General features: G+C 41.9%; 1 protein-coding gene across 1 annotated transcript in view; it reads right to left on the bottom strand.

Annotated features, from left to right (window-relative positions):
* The window catches only part of LOC308102374 (receptor-type tyrosine-protein phosphatase delta), a 180,321-nt gene that overhangs the window by 97,772 nt on the left and 64,445 nt on the right, over positions 1 to 18,104 (bottom strand). The window contains 2 exon segments of the mRNA XM_080452060.1: positions 1,140 to 1,247; positions 1,249 to 1,286. Coding sequence (XP_080308186.1) covers positions 1,140 to 1,247; positions 1,249 to 1,286 — 146 coding nt within the window.

Genomic DNA, 18,104 nt, shown 5'->3' with positions numbered 1-18,104 from the left:
AGAGGGGGGGGATTCCCCATTTGGCTGAGCAGTAGATTTCTGGTTTCCCAGACAAGGGTTCAAGTCCAGGTGGGTAGATATTGCAGGCTCGTCCAGAATAGCTTCCCGGTGGCGGGGGGGTCAGTGTAAGCAGCCTGGAGCCCATTATTTTCAGTGGTGGAAAGTAACTGAGTGAATTTACTCAAGTATTTTGGGGTATTTTTGGGCGGTGAAACCGCCCCTATAAGTGAGATTTGGAAAAATGTACATTTTCCTGCGCTGAGATCTGGGCCCAGGAAATTTGTAGAATTATCCTGCGCTGTGATTGGCCAATCACAGTCTATTCAGGACTGTGATTGGCCAGTGTCACATGACACATGTGCATAGCCCTATATAAGCAACCATAACTCGAAAAAAACCAAAACTTTGTTTTTTTCGAGTTATGGTTTCGTCCATCATAAAGAGTGTTTCAATAAATGTATTTATCTTTTGTACATGATTGGTTGACTCCATTCAGTATTGTGATTAGCTAGGAATACACCGCCCCACTTCACACAGGGTGTGATTTTTTTTACTTCACTGAAGTATTTACAATTATTATTAGTATTTTCAATACTTTTACTTCTACTCCACTACATCTCAGAGGCAAAAATTGTACTTTTTACTCCACTACAATTATTTAGTTACTAGTTACTTTGTAGATTTTAATTAATTTAACAAAACATACATTAACCACAGATGTTTATGCATTTTAAAAACTTGTGAAATGGTACATTCTGCAAAATGAAAAAAATACTTTTGGTACTTTAAGTACATTTTGATGCCAATACTTTTGTACTTTTACTCAAGTAAATCTTGAATAACAAACTTTTACTTATAACAGAATATTGATACTAAATAAAATGTGAGTACTTCTTCCATCACTGATTATTCTAATATTGCCCTTGGCCAGGGTGGATTCCCCTTTGCGTGAGGTTTGGTTTCCAATGTGGGACACCCCGGTTCGAATCCAGGTGGGTTATACCTGCAAATGCGCGGGGGGCACTACGGGGGAAGCAAGCAATGGCTGGTGGGATGGATTTTGTGTGGGGGGAACAGCCAAAAGCAGAGGCATTCTCATTTTTGTCGAGCATTTTACATCAGAACAATAGACCTAATACCTCAAATCTCTGGTTGCTGACTTTCTTCCCCTTCTTGTTCCACACAATCTTGGGCCGTGGATCTCCCGAGGCTTGGCAGATGAAGGATGCCACGCCTCCTTGCACGCCCTGTTTGGTCATTGGGGGTTCTTAAAAACTTTGGTGGTGCTAGAGAGGGGCAGAGAGAGACAGAGGGAGAAAAGATAACAAAGCATAGTTAGCGACCGTGCTAAGCATTGCACACCAAGCGATTTATCTCTCTTATCAAGCTCCGCAGACCAGAAAGTAACAAAGTTGCAGATTTCAGCATGCTGCCGTTAAGAGGATTGTCTTTGGAGGTCAAGACAAGCGATTGTACAGCCTTTATAGTGTGAGTGGAAACAGACAATCAGTGACGGCAATCATGGGTAAAAGGACATAGATCTGAGGGGCCGTGTTCAAATGGCATTTTATCTTACCCAGAAAAGTACCCATAAATAGCTTCAAAAATCCCTATAGACAGAGTTTTCCTCAAGAGGTTATTCACAAGGTTATTCAGACCAACTTTAAGTAGGGAATTCTTCTTCTAATCTAAAGTATAGTATGTGAACATCTCCCCTTAAACTCTGCTTTCCGCAATTGACTTTTTCTCAAGTACAGTCATACTGCTGAGATATCAGTGAAGTTAAAAGTGCTGTAAGTGATAATTTCTTGTTAATTTAAGTGTTAAATAGCTCAATATTCCAGCTCCTTATAGAAGGAGCTGGAATATTCTACAAGCTTGTTGCTACTTTTGCTACTTTTGTGCGGCACTCTTATACAACGAATTAGGGCTTTAATTTATGAAAATATGGAGATATAAGGTCTGCCCGGCAACAACGTCATACAGTATATGCCACTAGCAGGTGTGGAAGGTGGGTGAGTGCACCAGTTGGCAGTTAACTGTATCTGTTGAAAATTCCTGCCAGTCTGTTCCAATGAAAAGTTCAAAGCCACCAGGGCAGTTCTAGAAAGAAGAGGAAATACAAGAAAGAATGTCAAAAGTATAGAGATATGTTTTTTTATGACATTTTTAAAAGCATATGTCTGTCTCTGGTTTTCCTTGATGGCTTTGATAAGTTTCAAACGAAAATGAGAAGGAATAAAGTAGACAAAAGTATAGAGGTAGCCTTGGAGATAACACAAATAATAAAGTAATGTTCTAAACAAGTTTACAAAGTGCTCCTCCTACACCTTCCCTCTCAGCTTTACAAACATCTCAGTGAAAGCAATAAAGTGCAAAGGGACAAAGACTGACCACGATCTCTCTCCGTCTTTAAAAACATTGTGCCTAGCGTGCCAGAAATGCCACTGCTCTATGTGTGTCTTCTATGTTATGTGGTCTTTTGTATGCTGTTAAAGTTGCTGTTAAAGTTGTACAAAAGAAATGCCACTGCTCAGGATCTTGAAGTGCAGCCATGGTCAGACCAGAGCCATATAAGGAGAGTTGCGTCACCTCCGTTCACTTCATCGGGCCAGTCTTCTACAGAGCCTTCTATTGGCGAATAGTGACAAAGCCCTGAACCGGAAGTTTACAGAATGCAGTGGAGTCTATGAGCGTTTGTCACTATTTCGAGTTTACATGAACCACGTGACCGGCGCTGTTTTCTGTCCCCGAGGTGACACAACTCTCTAATTCAAGGCTCTGGGTCAGACCATGCTGCAGTGGAATAGCAACACTGCTAATGCACAAAATTACTAGTTACAATAAGTGTATGTCATTAAGAGTTTGACAGTCTAAATCGTTCAATTATAATGGCCACAACAAGCACAATAGAAGTCAATATAAGTGATATCAAAACACTACCTAGAATAATTCTAAATATTGTTCTTTAGAAACAATCTGTGTTTACAGTTATTTACCCACCTTCTTTGTGACCTACTCTTTTTTATTTTTACAAGTACACCTAACACTGCTGCTGATTAATCGGCTGCAAAGTAACTTTAGGAACAAAGATTTAGAGGAAAGCACAGCTAAAGTTCACATCACTCAGCAGTGTGACATAGTAACCTTTTCCCTTTAAGCAGATGGATATGAGTTACATCCTGAGAAACCGGAGTGCTCGTTCTGTCTCGGTTTCATTCAGTACTGAACACCATCCATCCCGGCAAGCTGTTTGGCATCACATTGTCTAAATGCATGTATGCTCCTCTACTGGACATGCATCTTGTGGCCCCTCAATTTGTCTAATGATAGAGGCTATCATTTAACAAACCATTACTGGAAAACAGAAGGCTGGTGCAGATTTCTCTCTCTCTCTCTCTCTCTCTCTCTCTCTCTCTCTCTCTCTCTCTCTCTCTCTCTCTCTCTCTCTCTCTCTCTCTCTCTCTCTCTCTCTCTCTCTCTCTCTCTCTCTCTCTCTCTCTCTCTCTCTCTCTCTCTCTCTCTCTCTCTCTCTCTCTCTCTCTCTCTCTCTCTCTCTCTCTCTCTCTCTCTCTCTCTCTCTCACTCTCAAAGTGAACACATTTTCAGAAGGCCATGACTTTTGCTCAAATCAGCTCCATTTTTGTATTACTCTTGAATCCTACTTTAAAACTTTTCCATGCCAAGGACCCCCAAATAGCCATAGCCTCTGGCTGCGGCTATCCTATTGCAAAATTGCTGTAAATATGTATATATATGTGTATATAAATTATGATTGTTATTTTTTTTATATCTTTTTTTCTCTCCTTTCCAATTGGGCCCCTGGCGCCCCCTAGAGGCCGTGGCCCCCACATTGAAAACCACTGTTACTATCATGACTGTCATTTCGGCTTGTAGAAACCAGTGGTGTACAGTAACATTAACAAAGTACATTTACTCTAGTACTGTACAATTTCAAGGTATCTTTGTGTACCTTACTCAAGTATTTCCTTTTATTGATACTTTGTACTTCTACACTACTACATTTCAGAATCAAATGTTGTCCCTTTTACTGCATTACATTTATTCAACAGCTTTAAATACTACTTTGCATATTTAGATCAATTAGATAAATTAATCGAATTATTAGTAAAAATGGCAGATTTACAAGCTCAGAACAAGTCATATCATGACGCATTATGAGCTTGTAGATCTGATATTTTCAAATAGCCAAAGTATAAAATAGGGCATAAGTGGTTAATAATCAATTATTATCTAATGATATATACAGTACATATGATTTTGAAATGGACATTCTGCAGAATAAGTACTTTTACTTTTGCTACTTTATGTAATATTTTTGTACTTTGACTTAAGTAAGATTTTGACTATTTTACTTTTAACAAAGTATTTTCACAATGTGGTATTCTTACTTTTCCCAAAACCTTGGTATGTCTTCCACCACTGGTAGAAACACATCACTGCTTCCTAGAAATCCACCTAGCTGGTTGTGTCCCGCGCAAATGAGACACGCACCCTGTATGGCCCTCGCAATGCTCTGATAGGCCAAGCGAGTGTTCGAGAGGCCCTAATTGGTCCCTCGATTCATCATGACAAGTCAAGTGTAAAGGCAAAGAGGAAAGAAATGTAAAAAATGCATGGCGATTGGAGCGAGAGTGAACACACAAGGTTTTCTTTGTCTAACCATGGCATCCCCATCCCTGTATAGAGATTTTATGCTATGGACGAGAGGATTTGCCCATGCTGTTATTACTACAACAGTGTGCGGAGCCGTACATTCCCGGTTGGTGGAATTAGACATTTGACATGAGGTCAAATTGAAAATAATAAATAAATGTGTCCCCTTTAGTTGCTAGCGTATTGGCCAATAACATTTGCACATTTGACTGGCGGTCCTCTGAATTTAACCCATCCTAACTACAGTATTAGGAGTAGTGAGCAACTATTGAACACCTCCCCGGGGAGAAGTTGGGGTTCAGTAGCTTGCTCAAGCCCCTTTCCGACCACCAGGAGGAGCCGGAGATCGAACGAGGAACCTTCCGGTTCCCAAAAGGCCGCGCTATCTCCTGAGCCACTGTCATTCCCTCATTCCCTAGCATCCGGAATTCTCCTTTGTCAGATATTGCAAGCATAATTTGGTTGAGCTTGTTCTTTGATAAAAAAAATCCATCCGCCTCTTCTCATGAATTAATGTTCCTTAACGACCCAGAACAAAATATAGGGAAATAATAACTGATCAAATTGGATATGCCTATGAAAGAAAAAAGTGGATCATATCTCTGTTCTGAGAGCTTTACATTGGCTCTCTGTCTGTAAATAATTGATTTCAAAATGCTACTGCTGGTTAATAGCATTGAATGATTAGGTCCAAAAATACATTTCAGATCTTCTGCTACATTATGAACCATAACATGGGATTGGTCAGCTTTATGTCTCCAGAGTCAAAACAAAATGTGGAGAAGCAGCTTTAGATTGTAAGAGTTTGTTAGCTATTACATAATTATTGCATTGACATGTCCTTTTATCATTTGTCTTAATTATCTTAATGTTGCGTAAAGCACTTTGAACTTGCCTTGCCATGACTGCATTATATATATGTTGTTACCAGAAAACATTATGTACAAAGCATTTGATGCACAGAGTAATCAAAATAATGACGCAAAAAAGCCCAAGAGCTTGTTTCCATTGTGATCCTATTGATGTAAATGTGTGTTCAGATCTAACCTACATGGTGTGATGTCATTATCGGCACAAATATTGCAGTGATTCCGAGACAGACGCCACAATGTTTTTGTAAGTAATCTTGTGAAGCTGAAGTTCCAGGTTCATTGGGTGGTACAAGCCCATCTGTCACCATGTGAGGCAACTGTTTTATCAATCACTTCAGCAGACCGACCATTAGGGCCTGCACAGCTGCAATAATACCAACTGTCTGAATCACCTCATTTCTTTCTGTGTGTGTGAGGGCGCGCTCGTGCGTGTGTGTGTGTGTGTGTGTCTGTGGACTGATCCCACCTCCCAAATGGTACTGCCCAGTGGCACTGAGCACAAGGGACGAATTAACCTGCAGGATTTTGCAGAGCGGAGTCACAAGCTGTGTGGCTGGCAATCAAAAGGGTGGACAGATAAACAGGCAAGCAGCTGGGCTTCTACTGGGCAAATGAGTCTGGGAAAATCACCTGAGCACCTCAGGATGTGCACGTGCGTACACTCTCATGTTGGGAACACACGGACAAAAACAGACATGCACACATACACACACACACACACACACACACACACACACACACACAGACATTCCTCTCGGAATCTCTCCCTTTCTCCCTTGCTCGCGTGCTGACAGATCTGACAGGTGCGTGCCAGTCGTCGACACTTTGTAATTTGTAAGTGGCAAAAAAACAGAAACGCCATTATATCTGCATTTGGACCTTATCTCGTTGACTTGGCTGGGGGGGGGGGATGTTGGCATCTCGCCGTGAGGGAGCTGATGGGTAATTGATATGCTGTTGGGTCTGTTTTCGCTCCGGGGCCATCCATTACGGCTCGGTGCGTCTCCCCGCATCAGCTGTGATAGACTGCGACGACGCGTACGGGGAGATCAGCAATGGAGGTGAGGCAAGGGCGGGGGGGGTGGGGGGGGGGGGGGGGGAGTCATTTCACAATGGGAGTGATTGAGGCGTGACATGGCGGTAATGGTGTTTTCACAGACATGGCCGCTGATATCACCATCATACCCTCATTTTGGTCCCGGCGCTGACAAACATCCATTTTTTTGCGTAGGCTTTGCATCTGGCTTGAGGTAGGGCAAAGCTGATTGAAGCATCTGTTTTGCCCCAACAATATTACAGCGAAATAAAAGGTTTGACAAGGGAATGGATTTGCACGCGGAGATCCAATGAGATTATATAGGCCCAGATACATGGCCACTGCAAGCTTATGAACTACGCACATGTCATTTCCATAGCAATTTTCTAAATAAATGAATAAGCAATGCCTTGCTTTTAAAACATCAGCTGTCGGCTACTCATACAATTTAAACTTCCCACTGCAGATGAGCGAATAGCAAACTCAAATTCAGATCTTGTGAAAGAAACACCTTATGATTACTCAAAATCACATAACAAAAACAATTATAATAACAACAACAACAATTATAATAATACAAATAATAACAGTAATAATAATAAAACCTTAATAAGCTTTTGGATGAGATTTTTTTTTTTACCTTATGAAGTCATATATACCATAGACATAGATATAGTATATATATATACTGTGTAGACCCATATACCGGTATAATTGTGTATATATGGGTCCTCAACAATGCTCACTATAGGGCAGTACCATTTCTGTATTCTCACTGTGTCTCAGAGGTGGGCTGTGAATAACTCAAATATAATACACCTTCTGATGACATCATCAGCCAAGATTTCAATTCTCAACAACCGTGGCTTCTATTTTAGCACGCTAACCTTCCTAGGAGAGAAAGGCTGTAGTTTGCATTAGCTTGAAATCCCCTCTGATGCTATTATGAGCAATCCACAGGCTGACTCTGAGACACAGAGCAAATAGACAGAAATGATGCTGTGGCTGTTCTATAGAGAGCAATAGAGAAGACCCATATGGGTTGAAAAAAAGGTAGTGTTCCTTAAAAAATGGGGGAAAAAAGTAAACGAGGAACTGTCACAAACGCTTGTACAAATTTGTCTCTCCTGAATTATTACAATGGCCAGGCAGCAAACAAATGAAAAGTGTAAAGCTTGACACAAGTAAAAAAAAATGCATACTATCTCAACATACACATGAAATGTGAGAGAGATTTGAGCAGCAGTTATTCCTATTTTCATAAAAAAAAAAAAAAGTATTAGCCTGACAACATGAACCCTATAGCATCCCTATTGTGGGGCGAACGTTCAGCAAAAATACAAGCTCAAAACATCTGCTATGTTTGGCAAAGATATTTGGTGTAGAGGGACATACTAGCAGATCTAGTATAGAGCCCTGGGAGACCCGGTCAAATAAGTATATAGAGTTTAAATTGTTAAAAGGCAGTTGATTGCCTGCTGTAGGAGGTGTGTAGAATATGTGGATGAGGGGTTTGAATCCTCTGCGGTGCTTCCGGCTTGGCCGAGCATCCGCACGAGCACAATTGGCCGTGTTCGTGGGAGGGAAGCCAGGTCGGAGATGGCAATCTTTGTTGCTGCACCAGCGACTCTTCCTGGTCGGTCAAGAACGCCTGCCAGCAGGGGTGTTGAGCTGTGAGATATATAGGGTGTTGGTCCAAAGGCGCTACGTCCTCCTGGTGAGGCTCCTCACTCACAGGTGAAAAGAAGCGGCAGATGAGTCCATTATGTATTGGAGGAGGCACCTGGTTACGATACCGTCGCTAGGAGAAACCGTTCCGCAGACCAACCAGCAGGGGTATGGGGAAATCGGGAATTGGTATACGGACTAACTTGGAGGGGAAAATGCGACAAATTGGAGAATTATTTTATGCAGAGGGTCTTTATCTTCTCTTTGCCATGATCAGACAAGGTATCTACATATTTACACAGAGCATATATGATGTAGCTTGCTATGCTTGCCCACGTTGCCTTTAAATATCCAGGCTCAATAAGTGAGTGGCGAAAGCCTCTAAAGAGCACAAATCAAAGAACGGAAGAAGGGCCGTTAATACACCCGAGTTTCAGTCAGTACCTCCATTCCATGCAGACACCAGTCCAATATGGGCTCGGTTTTCACAATTATACTGACTGACATATTCAATTTCATTTGCATGAAAGGGTCCATTTCCTCTCTGAATCTTTAACTTGCTGGTTGAGATGGGGTTGCGGAGGGCAATAATTAATCCTTACACATCGGGTGGCAGCCTGACAAATACCCGCTCCACTTTGGACATACGGGTGGAAGAAAGGAGCATTTAAAGATGCCATTAACCTAATTTGACATCTTTTGCGCCGCGGCATATCAGTTCTGAGGTATTGATGATTCACAGCGGCGGCTGATGAACAAAAGCGAGTGGCAGTGGGTGGTGTGTTTTGGGGGTGGGGGGGGGTTGGGTGAGAGTCCATACAGGTCACTAGTGCAGCAAGGGTGAGAGTGTGTGTGCGAAGTGTGTGTGTGTGTGTGTGTGTGTGTGTGTGCGTGAGTGCATATGAGCGCATGTGTGCGTGCGTGAATGTGCAATGTTTGTGAACATCTGGCCACTTGACAGAAAAAGTACAAATGGGTTATGATACTGTGAAGCTGTCACATAATCACTCTCTCACACACACACACACACACACACACACACACACACACACACACACACACACACACACACACACACACACACACACACACACACACACACACACACACACACACACACACACACACACACACACACACACACACACACACACAAAACAGGGGACGGCAAACAAGCATGCAATAGGACATATAACCCTACAGCATTTTCTTGAAGGCAAAAACAGCTTTCTATCTGGGGCATTGTGATAAAAACGTGTCTTTTGTGATGGCAGGGAAACAAACTCCACATTGTGTGCAGCACTCACAAAGGAGCCACGGAGGGAGTGAGTGAGTGAGTGAGTGAGTGAGTGAGTGAGTGAGTGAGTGAGTGAGTGAGAGGGGGAGAGAGAGAGAGAGAGAGAGAGAGAGAGAGAGACACAGACAGACAGACAGACAGTGTGTGTGTGTGAGAGAGAGAGAGAGAGAGAGAGAGAGAGAGAGAGAGAGAGAGAGAGAGAGAGAGAGAGAGAGAGAGAGAGAGAGAGAGAGAGAGAGGAGACAGATAAAAAGACAGAGAGAGAGAGAGAGAGAGAGAGAGAGAGAGAGAGAGAGAGAGAGAGAGAGAGAGAGAGAGAAAGACAGAGCGAGAGAGGGGGAGGGGGCTTAATTAGAACCGTTTGCTGATTTGCATTGCATGCTCATCGGTAATCTTGCCTTAAATGGAAACTGAAATTCTTATTGCAATTAGTGATTACTTGAAAAGGGATATGGCCCCCGAATGATTGTTAATTACTGGATCAGGAATAGTACATTAATTTGCTGCGGAGGTTCTAATGCAGTATGGTGACGGGGACCCGCTCTTCCATCAACATTGCTCTGCTTGTCACACATAATGAACTTCATAGTACAAGTCCCCACCCACCACACTCCCCACTTTCCCAACTGCCTAAATATGCTCTCTAGGCAAAATGCATAACAGCCATTATGTAAAAGTAATTCAATAGAATATACCAGAATGTTGCTTAATGGCACTTGGAAACGTTAAGGCTCAACCACTTGAGCCCTATTTCATATGTCAGTGTTGCGTCAAAACAGCTGATCTACAAGCTCACATCGCGTGGTGATCTTGTAGATCGGCTTGGACATACGGGCTAACCCTAACCCTCATTATTATATATATTTTCTTAATGCAGAGAAAAAAACGTTTTGGACATTTCTGCCTTAATGACATGGCCAGGTTGAGCATGGTTAATGTAGATGCCAATGTCCATCCATTCCATGATCGGGTCAGGGCCTCACATTTAGCTTATAGACCACTGAAAGCCTCCCATGAATCAGTGTGTACTGTTTTATGTACAGTATCACTTGTAAAGTCAAAAGGCAAAAAATAAGTGTGCCTTTGATGCCTCATAGGTCAATCATACTGTATGACTGCATAACTCACCAGTGTCCTTACTTCTTTGTTCCTTATCAAAAATATTCATCCGGACGGATATTCAATGGGACATGCTGAACCTCAGTCAGTGTCTATTACTTATGCTTGGTGGCATTGCAATGCAAGGTCTTAGCTCCTGGCCATGGGCTGCAATACTAAAGGAGCTCTATGCAGACAAACAGCAACAGCTTCAAAAAGAATGGCTAATGCTCTTGTCCCAGATTCAATGCACTAGAAGCTTCTCTGAAAAGAGAAAAAAAAGTTAAAATAGAAGAAAAAAGGACGAACATAGGCACAAGTTACTGTACTATGCACATTGAAATGAGCGCATGTGAGCGCACACACAGGTGTGAGAATATTGTGGCAAGACGGAGGGAACATTGCAGTAAATTTGGGGTCTAGGCTTTTTTGAGGAAGACAATGGAACATTAAAATTAAAATGAAGCACTATATATGGAACGGTGCTGGACAATTTAGTGCATGCATAAAATTGACCACAAAAGGTCTTGAATGAAAGCTTCTCTCATACAATCATCTGAGTTGTTGATTGTAAAACACAAAACAAACAAAAAAACGGAAGAAAGACCACATTTGTGACTTATACAATGTGACGTCAATGACCCCCCAGACACACAGGCAATCACCACACCACCATCCCCTGTGGGACACATTAGCGAGGTAGAGGGATCCAGTTTGTCACTTCATAAAAACCGCCTCACTCAAACAGATGGCTTTGTTCAAACGCTTTAAAAGGGTGAACCGGATCGCCGCTGTGGCAAATCAGACACATGAAAGCAAGTCTCTCGCTGCGGTGGAAGCCCAACAGTAGGATGCGTATAAATATTCAATTGTGCCGCTGTTGGCATGTTAACAATTTGAAAAAAATGAAAGAAGACTGGATGGGAAGGGGTGGGGGTGAGGGTGGAATACACTTGACCTCCTGATGGACATTTCTAATATCTTGGCAGGGGGGCGGGTTAGTCTAATGTTGAGGCAAAATTATATGGACGCTTCACTTCCAGTGAAACTTCATTTTCATTTCCGTTCGCTCATTACTTGTTCATTTCTGTATGAATGCCAAAACTGTTGGCCCAGCTGATAGGTGACGGTTTGAGAAAACCCAGTTGAGCAAACAATACGAAATTTGGATTTGTTTGTCTTGTTTGTTTTCCATTCGTTGTCTGGAAAAAGGGGGAGAACATAGATAAGTCATTCTAATTGTGCAGGCTTGCTCTGTTTGGTAGTCGGCGCTGTGTATTTGCAAAAAGTTAATTATCTGATAGGATAGGCGGTGGCAGCCACTAACACAGAAATGCATTTGTTCATCCTGTTATCCACAAGGCAACGGAACGATTCATTAAATGGCAGTGCTGCTGCAAAATGGCCAACAGTTATCACACTGGGGCTGCATGGACTTGAAAAGATGATTCAAATGGCAAAAGTGATAACAAATATTCTTCAGCCATGTCAGCGTACTGCCAATGTGTAGATAGTCGCAGAGCAAGATTGCGTATGATTCTGATGCTTTTACCACATGTAATTTTCATTTTTACAATATGATGGAAACGAAAATACCGCGATGGTAAAACATACAGATGGCAATCTGCAAAGCCGCTGGCTTTCCACTACTTTTAGCAGCAATCAAAATCTGTGGATGGCAAAAAAGCGGGATGGAAAATTAAATATGAAACGTGTTTGACTGGCTCTATTCAAGAGGGAATTACACTTTGCATGGGCCTGTCATATTTCTTTTATAGAGCAAACTTCACATAATTGTCTTTGCCCTCGACCACGGAGTGGAAAAGCTTGCCTCATATTCGTTTCCGTAGGAGCGCAGATGGATTATGTAGCAAATCATTCCAGGGAATTCGACATTGTATATATAAACAGACTCTAATTTTATGGCAAGGCGGTGCCAAGCCATTTCCGATGAATGCCAGTTGTCAGGCCATGAGAAGTGACACATTCCCGGGCGCTGTGTTTTCTCAGGCTGTTACAGACGGGCTAGCTCGGTATGCTGCGGCTACTCGCGCCAGATGACAACTGGACCTGGCTCTAAGTGCAGAGGTCCTGTGAATGTTCCTCGGTTCACCGAGCAAGGCTCTGAGCTCTGCGTGTATAAAGGCACTAATGACACAGAGCAGGTTGTGGGTTATATTCATAATCCTGGGAAGATACTGTAGTGCTGTTTCTACAGTTCTTCCCTCGTTCTCTATATCCTAATAATAATTCAATATTACAAAAACATTTCATCTTTATTATGACGGAGAATCTACAGAAAAGTAATGAAAAATACAGTCGAGTAGCGATTTCTGAGCGATGGGAGTAATGAGATACTGTAATCTCCAAAGCTATGATCCTGTTGTCACCACCAAACCAAGCTAAAGTGACCTTTCACGGCTCATTAATTTTATGGAACGCTGAAGGAGGAATATCAAGTAAAAGGCGAGGAGGAGCGAAATGTTGCTGTTTGAAAGGGGTTTTCAGTGTGTGGCATATCTCTTACACAGCAGCATAGAGAAAACATGTTGAATGTGCAGTGTTTCATTTGAGGCTGCAGACGGACGCTTCCCCTGTACTCTTTGCTTGTTTTGGACCCCTCCATTGGACAGGATATCAAGTAGGGCTGGGTGATAGACAAAATCAATTATAATATTTTTGGACCAAATACCTCAATATCTATATTGTGATGATAATATCATTTTGTGACAATAACATCAAATGTTTTAAAAGGCTCTCCAGGTTGTAGATGAGCTATTCTTGCCATTTTTTTTACATTCTTTTTGAAGGTATGAAATAGGGCTTAAGTGATTCAAACCAGGAAAAGACAACACTTATACCATATCACATTATTACGATAGGCCTGTCCATAATCTCAAATGATATATAGTCTAATATCACAATATCAATATAATATTGATATGATAAAACACTAAAATCATCATCCAACAATCAACACCAAGGTCAGAATACCATGTTTCCTGGACTATGTATTGCAGACAAAGCAAAACTTTAACAACTCAACTGTTACGCAAAGGGGAACTTGTCAATATTTAACGTGAATGCGATTGTTCTACTGTGAGGAGTGGACATGAAAATGTGATATAACACTTCCCGGTGTGTTCTGTGTCAAAAGCTTGCGCAGGGATATTGCCACAAGCTCACATACAATGATGCGTTATGGTTTCAGGGAGTTTTATAGGCTGCAGATCATTTTCCAGCACGAGCTCTCAACATTGAGAAGCAGTATGTGACATTTCCACAGCGATAAGATTCACAGAGTTCCGGCAAAGTTCAACACAAAACTGTGGTCCCAGTGTTGGACCAGTTGAAAGAATCCACAAAGCCAGGTCTACCGGTGAACTGCCAGACGAAGCCTTGTCATTTGGATGCCAGTGATGACAATGTCCTAGCAGATCAGAGTAGAGCATGTGAGTGGCATGATGTCGGCATCATGCTTCAAAAGAAAGACTGCGATGACTGGGTGAAAAAGATGTGAGAGATAGAGAATCCATCAGAGGTTAAAGTATCCCCGATGTGCCAGCTTTGAACAGATACTGATGATCCCATGAGTTTAATGGCTGATACAGTACGTTAGCTTTATTGCTACATCATTACTGGCAATGACCTTTGATAAGCGCATAAAAAAAAGAGGACAAAGATATACGCTAATAATGCTGTCGCTATTGATTCAATGCAAGATACCATGAGTTTTATTATTATGGTGATGTACTGTAGCAAAGGGAACCGAGTGACTGTCTGGTCAATTTGATTTTTTATCAGTGCCGACCCCGGGTCAACGGTTTGAGATGAGCACTGATTATCTGTGTATTAATATAATTTCTGTGGTCAAACTTTTGTCTCTCAGCTGCCACTTTTAATATAAATTAATTGATTGGAAGCCACAGCTTCACAGACCGCTGATCATTAATGTCAAATTATATTCCTTCAGTAAATCATCTTGTTTTAGCCATGACATACGCTAGCATATTAACTGTAAATTAGTGATTTGTTGTTCTCGACTGGGTTATTATTTCAAAATGTCTTCCAACTAAACCATATGTGCTAAACTTGAGCACTTTGATTCTAAATTGTGCACACATAGTTCATCATGTATATCGGGGTCTACATCTTTGAAGAGCCTCATAATTAAGGGGGGAAAAACATGAAGGCGGGTGGTGGTGAGAGGGGAGGGGGTGTCTGGGGTTTGATTGGGAAGCAAACAATGTCACCGCAGAAGTGAAAAACAACAAACCTCAGGGGACATAATTAAAATAATCCAGTGAAATTAAGTGCTTTGGATGATGATATGATGATGATGGTGTGTGTGTGTGTGTGTGTGTGTGTGTGTGTGTGTGTGTGTGTGTGTGTGTGTGTGTGTGTGTGTGTGTGTGTGTGTGTGTGTGTGTGTGTGTGTGTATTTGCATTTGCGTGGGTGTGTGCTAGGCACCAAGGTATATTCCTAAGTCCTAAGCATCACCTCTTCCACTGTACTAGAACTAATGAGGTTCATCTCAAAACAGCTTGAATACTGGCTTTTCTACTTTCAAACGGCACCATCACTTTGTCGTTGGACACATTTCCATGGTGACATTGCGGGTGACTCAAATGAACATGATTGCGGCAGTGAAATATGCCACTCAGCTCTTAGATCAGATGGGAGAGCTGTCAAAACAAAACAAGCAAATGAGAAGTGTCACAGATGATGTGAAGGGGTGAAAGCCTCATCCTCGATTCCAGCAGCATCAGGAAAGAAATGGCCGTTTGAAAAGCAACGGACACATATCCAAGCTGAGAAACAAAAACAAAACAAAACAAAACAAAACAAATACATAAAAATGGTTGCCAGTGCCACTCTCATCTACTCTGCAGATGAACCTGAGTGCATGTCTCCATTTAGCTGGGTGAGAATACTACAGCACATGATTGTTGGGAGTTCAACTATGTCTTCCGATGAGTGCCGTTGGAATGAAGATTGTGAAAACATTTATTGGTGGCTGTGCTCAAGAAAGGCTCCATTTATAAAGACCGGGGGGGGCCCCCCTCCAGGGCAGAAGACTGTTGGGGACCGGAGATGTGGCCTTTGGACTGATAGAGTTGGTTACACAGCTCTTTTTTGGTGCTTTTCACCCGTTGCCAACTGAGCCACAGTTGACAGTGGAAAAGGGTAAACAAAAGCTTGCCCTCAAGTGTAAACGTTTGCCAGCGTTCACAGGCGACACAGCAACTGTCCGTGTGTGCATTAGCATGTGCTTTTTGCATTCACATGTGTGAACTTAAATACTGGCCTCTAGGGCTTGGGTGGTATCCATTTTTTCATACCTTCCTGACATTTCACTGGAGTATATGGTATGTTGTTATATTAATGTTTAAATAAGTAAACAAACAAACAAAATAAACAAATAAACAAATAGATAAATGTAAAAGCTGAGCTGGTGGTGATATAAGTCATTGTAGCATGTACAGTAGCCTACAGTATGACATTGTCTAGCATACAATGCTGTCTGTAATATGCAATTAGCCTACTTATGGCCCATATAGATATGAAAAAGCGGCCATGTTCCATGTATTCAGCATACCTTGCTGGAGGACCACTTGATGACACTTGTTGCCGCGGCGGATACGACACATCAGTGGGCTGAATGGAGATGTGTGGGTGGTGGTGGCAGACTGGCAGTTGAATAAAATCATGTTGCAAATAAACTTTTGTAATTGGAAGAAGTTATCTCAAGATAAAGTTACATGCGGCAATATCCTATAATATATTAATGAAACCTCAGTCAGTCTATCAGTCAGTCAGTCTGTCAAATCCTCATTTTTCTTCCCCCAATGGGTTGAGCAATTGATCTGAACTTGCACATGGCCACTGACCATTAGCCCGTATTTCCAATTTCCCCAAATGTAACCTGTTTATTAGCGTTTTTGTGCAAACACCGGAGATTCGGAGTTCAGGCTATGGGATCTGTTGTCGCGGTTACGCTCTGTTGTCATGGTTACAGCCCCCCAGGATATGGGATCTCTAGCCGCTGGCTACACTTGGCTTACACACACAGAGAGAGAGAGCGGCAGAACAGGCAGACGCTACAAACTTATAAAGAACTTTCATTTAGGGCCTGTGTCCACAAACAGCGTTTTAAGAGTGGGAGGCTGCTTTGTATATCATCTCCACAGTACTAGCACGCGCATTGACATGTGCAATGGCATAATCCACGTTGTGTTATTAGCACACATAGCTTAGCTCAAACAGCGTCAAAATGAACTTCTCATGGTTGTGGGTGCCAACGATTCCACGTTGGGTCGTAAATGGCTGGGTTGTCACACGCACCACACACCAACAGGATGAAATCACCATTGCTCCTGTCCAAAACTTAAACCATGCATACTGAGCGCATATAGTTTAGCTGCGCACATTGCCGGGTATGGACTAGTTATCTATAGTTTTGACAATATTGAAAATACCATCAGGATTTCTACATTTCCTAGTATATCGTAATACCTTGATACCGCCCAAACCTAATGGCCACTGTTCCATCTGTTGCTACGTGTCTGCCAGTGTGTGTGTGTGTGCGTGTGCGTGTGTGTGTGTGTGTGCGTGTGCATTGAGAAAATCCTACTGTGTATGGGAGTGTGTTATAAATCAATCCAAAACACCTTATTACTAATACATGAACTAAAAATGCTTGCGGCCAGAGTTTTCTTGGTAAAAATGAGTGGAGCCTTTTATTTATTTATTTTTAAATTTCATTACAAATGTAAAGACCCTTAAGCTGTCTTCTGTGCCTGTTTTTTCATAATTATTTATATTATTTCAGAGCTAGAGCGCTTTTTATGAACAAGTCTCGGTAAAGCCTCAAGCTATTGTTTTAGTGGAGGTGGGGAAAGTGTAAGAAACAGACACAGAAGGAGGAGAAAATAGAGGGAGATAAAGGCAGAGAGAGAAATTCTTCAAAAAGCCAATGTCATTTTAACAAAATGCCACAAGGTAGTCCAATGTTCCACGTTGTGCGTATTTGGTAAGTAGCAGCTCCATCCCTTTTCTCTCCCAGACTTAAAGGTTAAATACTCAGCAGTCGCATTGACTCAGCATTACTGTTTGTTAACCTCATGAATATTCTAGGAAATCTAGTGCACTTAGCACATAAAGTGAGCACAAAGTGAACGTGATTTTTCAACTTCAAGAAGGTCGAGCTACAAGCTAGTTTGCTACAGCACTGACTCTGTAATGTCAAAACGTGTGTTCTTCACACTAAATAATGGATTGGAAAGTCAATTATTTGGACGATAAAGGCAGTAGGGAGTGATTACAGTCAGTAAGGGTATATTCTTAGAGTCTCCAGGCTGCCTTCAAGGTTAAAACTCATATGAACAAACTTCCCCTTGTTCCTCTCACTCGGGAGTCACTTAAACTTGCTGAGATCTGTTTCTCCTAAAAACT

The sequence above is a fragment of the Gymnoscopelus braueri genome (genome assembly GCF_963280865.1).
Source record: "Gymnoscopelus braueri genome assembly, chromosome: 15".
Classification (NCBI taxonomy): Eukaryota; Metazoa; Chordata; class Actinopteri; order Myctophiformes; family Myctophidae; genus Gymnoscopelus; species Gymnoscopelus braueri.
Note: the sequence above shows the minus strand (reverse complement) of the source record. Positions and strands in the feature narration are given on the sequence as shown.